This window comes from Saimiri boliviensis, chromosome 4, assembly GCF_048565385.1.
Source record: "Saimiri boliviensis isolate mSaiBol1 chromosome 4, mSaiBol1.pri, whole genome shotgun sequence".
NCBI classification, from domain to species: domain Eukaryota; kingdom Metazoa; phylum Chordata; class Mammalia; order Primates; family Cebidae; genus Saimiri; species Saimiri boliviensis.
This window is the reverse complement of record NC_133452.1, coordinates 164,334,903-164,344,505: the sequence shown is the minus strand read 5'-3', so window position 1 is coordinate 164,344,505 and position 9,603 is coordinate 164,334,903. Positions and strand designations below refer to the sequence as shown.

At 45.3% G+C, this 9,603-nt stretch overlaps 1 protein-coding gene across 1 annotated transcript; it reads right to left on the bottom strand.

The window, feature by feature from the left end:
• Window positions 1-4,597: 4,597 nt before the first annotated feature.
• On the bottom strand, window positions 4,598-5,600 carry LOC120361145 (butyrophilin subfamily 3 member A2-like). Its single transcript, XM_074398559.1, has 2 exons — window positions 5,476-5,600; window positions 4,598-5,214 (listed from the first exon to the last, which is right to left on the bottom strand). Exons 1-2 carry the CDS (start codon window positions 5,552-5,554, stop codon window positions 4,820-4,822), a joined length of 474 nt encoding a protein of 157 aa, XP_074254660.1. The 5' UTR covers window positions 5,555-5,600; the 3' UTR covers window positions 4,598-4,819.
• Window positions 5,601-9,603: the final 4,003 nt, after the last annotated feature.

Here is a 9,603-nt window from a genome sequence, read left to right as displayed (position 1 = left end):
AGCAGTTACTAGGTAGAATACAGAAAAACAAAAACAAAACGCTCAAGCAGCAGATAACCTTTTGGGGGTTATTAGGTATTTCTATTTCCTTTTTCTTTGTTTGAAAGTAAGACTTTAAAAAAATTTTTCTCTTTATCTTTCTTTGTCTCTTTCTGTCAATTTTTTTTCTTTTTCTATTTCTTTTCCTTTATTCTTACCTTTCTCTTTTTCTTTCTTTTTCTTTCCTTCCCCTCCCTCCCTCCCTCCCTTCCTTCCCTCCTTCCCTCCTTCCTTCCTTCCTTCCTTCTCTCTCTCTCCCGCTCTCTTTCTTTGTTTCTTTCTTTTACAAAGCCTTGAGATTCCCCACAGTGTTGGTCGCTTTGCTGGTATCCACAAGGAGAGAGGCCTCTCTAAGTAGAGAGTGATTTCGCTGGGGAGGAAACATGAGGAGGAAAACATAAGCCGTCCTCTTTCCAAAGCCAGATCACTCTTGTTCAAGTTGCTGGGTTTGGAGGTTGGGCCCGGAGCGCGGAAGGGCTTGGGGGAAGCAGGCATGGCTGGAGAGGGAGGGGTAGCAAAGGAAAGGAGACAGCAGTTGCACTGGCTGTTATGAAGGCCTTGTATTCATTCCAGAGCTATTGGATAAGAGGTGCTGAGGATATTGAGTGAGCAGCAAAATCCCTTTTCCTCAGGGAGGTGGCATTCTGGTGGGGGCACAAATGAAAGTGAGCAAAGACTTTCTAGTTGGCCTTGACCTTCTGCCAGTAGGTGGTAGGGTTAGGTCTAAGGGACACACACACAAATACACACACACACACACACACACACACACACACACACGAGAACACATACCCTCCTCCACATGACCATAATCCCTCACCCACAGAATCCAATCTTGTCATTGTATAGATATCTTTCAGAATAATCTTCCCAAGGCCTAGTTGTCAATATTCCCCTCAAATGTCTAAATACTTAGTCTAGGACTGGTGTGGTGGTTCATGCCTATAATCCCAGCACTTTGGGAGGGTGAGGCAGGCAGATCACTTGAAAACAGGAGTTTTAAGGCCAGCTTGGCCAACATGGTGAAACCCCATCTCTACCAAACAAACAAGCAAACAAAAAAACTAACAACAACCACACACACACACACACACACACACACACAAACACGAAAATTAGCTGGGGGGTGGGGGCGGGGGGAAGTGGTACACCTGTCATCCCAGCTACTCAGGAGGCTGAGGCAGGAGAATCGCTGGAACCTGGGAGGAGGAAGTTAGAGTGAGCCAAGATCATGCCGCTGCATTACAGCTTGGGTGACAAAGCGAGACTCTGCTTCAAAAAATAAATAAATAAAATAAAAAATAAAATATACATAAGTAAATGCTTAGTCTGGAGGTCTCCAATCCCCTTCCGATTGAATTCCAAGCTTTGCATTAATACATTAGCAATGGCTCCACAGCGGCCTTCTGTCACAACGTTGCACTCCCTGTGGCCAGCGCTCCCTTTTTCATGCCACGCCTTTCACTTGAATTGTTTGCTCCCTCTCTGCCCTTGAAATCCTGCCCAGCCTTCGTGCCTCCATCCTATGAGCACAACTCAGTGCTCCTGCCTGAAGTGTTCTCAGCCTCTTCTGACACCCACATCTTTTGCTGTTCTCATGTCCTGTCTTCTATTATTGTGATCCAGGTATCAACTGTGTCTTTGCTGTGGCTAGAGTACCTGCTCCTCAGGACAGACCTCTGCAGCATGTGATTCCTCTCTCCTTATAGGGCCCAGGCCTAAGCTCTGCTCTCAGCTGTTGTTCAGTGAGTGAGTGACGTGCTCAGGGTAAGGTCACTCCCACCACAGCGTGGCCCAGTTCCTGGAATTATTCAGCAGTAGAGTGCCAGAGAGAAGTAGCAGCAGGATTAAGCCACTCTAGGTCAGAAGTTCAGGGACCAGGAAGGAAGATCCACCATTCTTTAGTCTGCACCATGAATGGAAGATTTCTTCCCACAGCTCCCATGCACATCTGCTACAGGTGTAACTGGTCACATGTCACTTGGTCCCGGGGCCCAGCCTGGGTCAGGTGTCCATCCCAGACCTAGTCCATGTGGTGAGGCTGCAGGGCCATGTGATATGCACATGTATGGAAGACAAGAGGTCACTAATGCTAAGTGAATATGGTGGGGGGCGGGGGTGCAGAGAGACCTTGAAAGGCATTCCCTATATTCTCAGAGGCAGAGCCCTTAGAACAGATGCTGTTGATGCCCCATCCCATATTCTCTTGGCCTATCAGAGTTTGCCAATAGCTGAAGCACAGTTCCCCGCAAGGATAATAACCTTCCCATCTCCCTTCTCCTTTGCCTGAGAGCTTTATCAAACCAGTGATAGTTCTTTTTCTGCAGTTACATAGCCCAATCTTCAAGTGCATTAGAATTAACACTCCCAGGCCAACCTTCAACCAATTCAAGCAAAGGAGGATGGGAAGTATAAAGTCTCATGCCCTGTAATCCTTAGGAAGATTCTGAGCTGTATCACACATTTCATATGGTTTCTTAGAGAGTCCTAAAAGTGATTGAGCCAAGATATCCACATGGTAACTACTGCATGAGTGAATCCTTTATGCCATTTCTCATGTAATTGGTTTTCTTTCATTTCTCAGTTTATTTCTGCAATTGTGTTTCCTGGGATCACTTTCCAAATAAGTGTAATAGGCTGAATAGTGCTCTCCCACCCACGCTTTGAGCTATATCCTCTATGACACTGGTGAATAGAATGTAAAACTGGCTAAATGAACTTTATACAGAATTAAAATTGTAGACCTAAAATAGAGAGATTAAATTGTCTGGGTGAACTCAATTTAATCACAAGAGTCATTAAAAGTAAAATGCAGACTAAGCCCATTGGCTCATGACTATAATCCCAGCACTTTGGGAGACCGAGGTGGGCAGATTGCTTGAGCTCAGGAGTTCGAGACCAGCCTGGGCAACATGGAAAGACCCTGTTTCTGCAATGAAAAAAAAAAAATTCTATGCATGGTGGTGTGGGTCTGTGGTTCCAGCTACTCAGAAAGCTGAGGCAGGTGGATTCCTTGAGCCTAGGAGACAAAGTTTGCAGTGGGCCGAGATCACGCCACTGCACTCCAGCCTCGGTGACAAAGCGAGTTCCTGACACAAAAAAAGAAAAGACGGACGGAAGGACGGAAGGAAGGAAGGAGAAAAGAAAGGAGGAAAAGGAGAAAAAAGAAAGAAGGGAAGAAAAGAAAGAAAAAGAAAGGAAAAGAAAAGAAGAATCAGAGATACAATAGAGAAAAAGAACTAGGAGAAATTCAAAGATGGGGAGAGGCTGAAGACACTGTTGCTGCTGTGAAGATGAGGAGGACGCTAGGATTCAGGGTGTGGCAGCCTCTGGAAGCGAGTACAGCCCTTCGCTATAAACTGGGAAACTTCGTTGAGGACTTTCTTGAGAGGAGCTGTGACCTTCAGAAAGGCAATGCAGCCAGCCTGAGGGTACCTTGCAGGAAGGAAGCCAGGGAATAAACACCCAGACTTCCTTCCTCCTATGATTGTCTGCTATAGATCCCCTTAAACCAAACCCAACCAGAAACCAAGGGCAAGGGATTGCACCGAGAAAGAGAAAGGCCGTCCTAACATCTGGAAACTGACGCTGGGTCTCCATGTCCTCCTATTGAACAAAAGCAATTTCACAGAACAGCAGCATCAGACCATGGCACTTTGTGACGATGAGGGATCGTGGGAAAAACAGGACCACCCACATCATGCGTGAGTGCAGAGAAAAACATGAACATTGTCCAGACCACAGCAACATCCCCCGACCAAACATCCCCCAGCGGCAGTGAGGAACTTCGGCCCCTTCATCAATTGCAGCTTTAGTCTCACCCTAGTCTCCTTCCTCCTAGATAAGATTGATTAGCAGAATTAACCTGCCACGCCTTCCTGATGATATTTCATCCAGAGTGGAGGACTAAGTCTATAAACCCTCCCCCAAATCCCCTAACACAGGCCCAATTGTATACTAAGTCTGCTCTAACACCTTCTGACTGAGACCCTGCCACAGCTCCCTGTGATGTGTGTTCTTCCTCAATGCAGCAAGTAAGAAATATATCGACCAGGCACAATGGCTCACGCCTGTAATCCCAGCACTTTGGGAGGCCTAGGTGTGTGGAACATAAGGTCAGGAGTTTGAGACCAGCCTGAACAACATGGTGAAACCCCATCTCTACTAAAAATTCAAAAATTAGCCAGGCGTGGTGGCTCACGCCTGCAATCCTAGCTACTCAGGAGGCTGAGGCAGGAGAATCGCTTGAACCTAGGAGGCAGAGGCTGCAGCAAGCTGAAATCACACCATTGCACTCCAGCCTGGGTGACAGAGCGAGATTCCATCTCAATTAAAAAAAAAAAAAAACAGGAAAAAAAGAAAAGAAAAAAGAAACAGTTTGTTTTACTCTAGGAATATTCCTGTGGGTGACTGATTGGAAAACACTGGCAGCAGATACAGTCCCTATGGCGCCTCCCAGGCCCGTGGTATTGTGCACTTGGTGACACAACAGGAGCCGTCTGTTACTCAATTAGACCAAAATGACTGTGTCCCAGCCACTGACGTGACAATTTCTTATGCTTCCTATCCCTCCTCCTTCACTTGCCTTATGTCTCTGGTGGCCAGAGGAAGGGAGTTCTTTACTTGAGCATGTAGGGCACAGCAGGAATTCTTCCTAAAGGAAAACCTGTGTCCTACTCAAGGGGCTCAGAGAGGCTAAGTTGGAAGGCAGCACAGGCAATTGCTAGTGAGCAGCCAGGGCTGTCTGCAGTGCTTCTGGAAGAGGAACTCTGCATCTGTTCTAGAGCCTATGGAGAAATATTCTCAGAACAAAACCCGGAGGCTCACCTGCAACCTTCAGCTCCACCAGGGCTTTTTCATAGAAGTCACCGTCTTGGAAATAACACAAGTACTTTCCGCTGTCGGAGGCTGTGACGTTGTGTATTCGGAGAGCAGCCTTCCCTGCAGCGATGCCATCCCGCAGAATCGAAGTCCTCCCTCGATACTCTGCGCTCTGCCTGTCTTCCACTTCCTTTCCGTCTGCATACACGCTCACCACCTGCCTGAGGCTGGAACTCACCCACCTCAGCTCCATGGTCTCTGCACTCATGGTCGGGATCAGGTGACAGGGCAGATCAGCGTCTTCACCCACCATGGCCAGGATGGGCCCAGGGGGTCCAAGCACAGCAAACTGAGCTGTCGGCACAAGGGGGAGGCTTCGTCAGAGGGTGCTGGGGTTGGCGTCATGAGAGGAAGGGTGCTTCTCAGACAGGGAAAGTGAGATACAGAGACCCTAGAGGGGAACACGATCCTAAGGAGAACATCATTTGTCTCTTAGTGACACATGAACCCATGGGTTGGCATGAACTTCGAGTATGGGAAGGAGTCAAAAGTCCTATGAGAACACTAACAGGTAACTGTCTACTTCAGAAACATAAATGTGCAATCGTTTCCTACCTGAGCAAGGAGTGAGCAGCTGGACCAAGAGGAGGCAGACATGAAAGCTGAGCAGAAGAAAGGCCAGGGAACTCGCCATTTCATCCGTGCTGTGTATCAGGAGACACCAGAAAGTGTGGGTCAGACACTATGTCCTGGAAGAATCTATGGAATTCTACATGGAAGCCTCCACTTCCCCACAGCTAATCAAGTATGGTGACTGAGGAAGATCTTGCCTCTGCAAAAGATTTCTGTCCTTGAGTGTCTTTACCTTTGCGTTCCAACATGGAAAATCATCTGCAAAAACAACATCTGTTATCTGATCAGGAAATTTCTGATTCTACTGCATTAAAATATTTAAATATTCAGAATCCTATCACTTTCCCTGTGAGGTCCAAGCCCCCATCATCCTCCTCTGATTCATGAAGGACCGTCTTCACTGGATTCCCTGGTTCCCCTGTCTTCACCTCTTTGGGTGTCCAACACTATGGACTCCACAAGGGTCCAACTCTTGGCCATTACTATGGTCAACTCATGGCCTGGAGGCTCCTGGTGGGATCCAGGCAGACTGCCTGGTGGAGGCTCTGAAGTCAGTCAGGACCTGAACCCACAACGTTTAATCACAAAGATATTGATTAGGAGAGCTTTGAGTAGGAACAGGCCTTACTCATCTTTTCTTTCTTCCCTTCAGACAGTTATTCAACAAATATTTACTAAGCACTCACAATGGGCTGGACCCACTATAGTAGGGACACAAAAAAGGTACACAATAAGTAAAGCTCTTCAAGTCACAAGCTTGATGATCTCTGTCATGGGACAAAATCATTTAAATTTTAGTTACTCAAAAATATCAGGTATGAAACTTAGAATGTGCACAATTGGTCCAGCAATTCCACTTCCTGATATCTATGCCAGCAAAGTCCTTGCATGCGTGCAGGGAGAAGTCTCTGTGTGAACAACACTGCAGCACTATTTTTAATATAAAAGTGGTAACCAACTGAGCCAGCCACCCAGCAGAGACTGCTGAGGGGAATGATGACTCATCCTGCAGAGGGAAGTCAGTGCAGCAGGTAAAAAGAGTTGATTTATTGTCATGAGCCTGGATAATGGAGATAAACTAAGTAATCAAAAAGCACCTTGCAGGCCGGGCACGGTGGCTCAAGCCTGTAATCCCAGCACTTTGGGAGGCCGAGGCGGGTGGATCACGAGGTCGAGAGATCGAGACCATCCTGGTCAACATGGTGAAACCCCGTCTCTACTAAAAAGTGCAAAAAATTAGCTGGGCATGGTGGCACGTGCCTGTAATCCCAGCTACTCAGGAGGCTGAGGCAGGAGAATTGCCTGAGCCCAGGAGGCGGAGGTTGCGGTGAGCCGAGATCGCGCCATTGCACTCCAGCCTGGGTAACAAGGGCGAAACTCCGTCTCAAAAAAAAAAAAAAAAAAAAAAAAAAAAAAGCACCTTGCACAACTATACTAACGATTCAATTGAAAAACAAAAGCAAAGCTTTACATTTCTGCATAACTATATATGTAAATACCTGAAAATGTTTAAAAGTATGAGTGCTAAACTGAAGATCAGAGGTTAGTGAGTGAAAGGACACTTTGGCCCCACTCCTCCCAGATGTTGTAGCCTAGGCTCTCATCAATTTCCTGCACTTACCCCCTGGTATTCTCATCCAAGAATTGGAGAATAAAGATGGTCAATCAATAATTCTCCATTCTTTCTAATTTGGCTGAGTCTCCCATCTGGAAGAAACAAAAAAGAGCAGGCAAATATTGTCTTCTCACCATGAGAAACAGTAACAGAGGCTCTCTTTGGAAGAATTAGTGTTTTGACTGGCTCAGAGGCAGTATTTCTCATCAATTGCTGGGCAGAAAACACTGAGGAAGGGTGAAATGAAAACTAAAAGTGCATTGAATTGTACACGTTGAAGAAAAATTCCAGGCCTATTTACCCTAGTGTTTCCGTTTCTCTGTTTATCTATTTGAATCATTCTTGTGTGTGTGTGCATGTATATAAGTATTTCCTGGTATTCACTTGTCTTATGTCTTTTATATCATAGTAGATATATTAGTAGAATGGAGTAGGAAAATAAAAAAAAATTAATGTGTGAAAGGAAGATGTGCACTAATTAAAATACGTTTGTGGCAGTTTGCTTCCATCTAGACAGGTATGTAGTAGAGGAGGATTTTTTTTTTTTTTTTTTTTTTTAAGAGACAGAGTTTCACTTTTGTTGCCCAGGCTGGAATGCAATGGCACAAACTCGGCTCACCACAGCCTCTGCCTCCCGGGTTCAAGTGATTCTCCTGCCTCAGCTGCCCTCATTGCTACCATGCCCAGCTAATTTTTGTATTTTTAATAGAGTCGGGGTTTCGAAGAGGATCTTTTTTTACAGAGCCAAATAAAGGTATGAATGGAAAGAAAATTAGACAAACTAGCTGCGCGCGGTGGCTCACGCCTGCAATCCCAGCACTTTGGGAGGCCAAGGTGGGTGGATGACTTGAGCTCAGGAGTTTGAGACCAACTGGCCAACACGATGAAACCCCATCTTAGAAAAAATAAAAAATAAAAATTTAAATAGAATTTTTTTAAAAAAGAAGAAAGAAGAAAAAAAATTAGACAAACCGAATCTTTTTAAGAACCTCTGGCATTTAGGCTTACGATCTGTTATCAAATAATACAATTTTTCTGGTTTCCAGAGGCAGTGCTGCTGGACATGCTTTACCTTTTCTAGGAAACTCTTAGTGGAGATATTTCTGAGCATCTTCATTCACCCTCAGCTCCTTCTTTGTGCTACATTGTATTTTCCTGGATATTCGTTTCTCACACTGCCAGTGGAGTACATATTCTCTGAAGCTGGACCCTTGAAAGGTTGGTTTCTGTAAGGCTCATTTCCCTTACACCATCTCTGTAGGGGAATATGGGACTAACTGGTTCTCCCTGTGGCATAGGGCCTCAAAAGACACTCTTTGGGTTGCAAGCCAGAAAGCTCCTAGGGCTAAGATGCGACTGGAGCTGACGGGATTTGATTATAATACAACAGTTTGAATTTAGGCTGTGTGGTATCTGGCTGAGAAGGCTGGAGGCTTCTGCAGCACACATTCCCCCTTCTTCTTAGTGATAAGGCCAAATTTTCTTGGGTGCTCCAACCTGCTCTTCCCCCTTAGAGATCGGGGAGGCCAAGGGACTAAGTTTGAGCCAATGGTTTATAGGTGAAAACTGTGGGCCTGTGCTTCTCCCAGAAATCCTTCAAAGGGAAGGCCAAAATAGCTGGGAGTGTGAGGATGCATTCTCCCTCATTTCTACTTCCTTTTGCCTAGAACATGGACTTTGGACCTGGAGGTGCAGTACCCACCCTGGGACCATGAGGCAACCTTAAGGTTGGAAGCCTCACACCGGGACAGCAGAGAATGAAGACAGAAGCAGGCTGGGGAATGAATGACATCTCTGAAGTGCCAGATCAGCCTTGGACTGTCACCATCCAAATTTATTTCAAAACAATTTTTTCCTTTTAAAAATTTTATCACATATTAATACTCAGGTCAAATTTCTAAGTAAGTTTATTTTCCATGAAAGGAAAATAAACCCTTGTTTTGTTTAAGCCAGTAGTACTTCTGGTCTCTGTTATCAACAGAAAAACACGATTTTTTCCTTCCCCCTTCCCCCTCCCCAACAGTTTATTATAAAACTTCTAAAATATATAGCAAAGGTAAAAGAATTTTCAGTAAATCCCAATATATCTACCATGTAGACTGTATAACTAATATTTTACTTTCTTACTTTATTATAATCCACCCTGCCGTTCATCCCTATCCATCTATCAGTCTTTATTTATTTATTGATTTGTTTATTTTTAAATTCACAGTCTATCAGGAGCTGTGCTGCTTGAAATTATATCAGTAAGACTGAACAACCCCCCTTTGCCTGGAGGATCCAAGTCACTTTGACACAAAGCAGCAGCCAAGGTGCTAAGCTTCAGATTAGGAGTTTCTAAGCCCTGCTCTTCATCTCTCTGAACTTTGTAGTTTCCAAAGCGTGAGACCTTTAAGTCCATTTCTCACTCCATGTCTTTGTTTCTTCAGCTGTGGGTAGGGATGCCACCTGCTTCTTAAGTTATTTCGGGAGGACCTGGCACAGCAGCTACACAT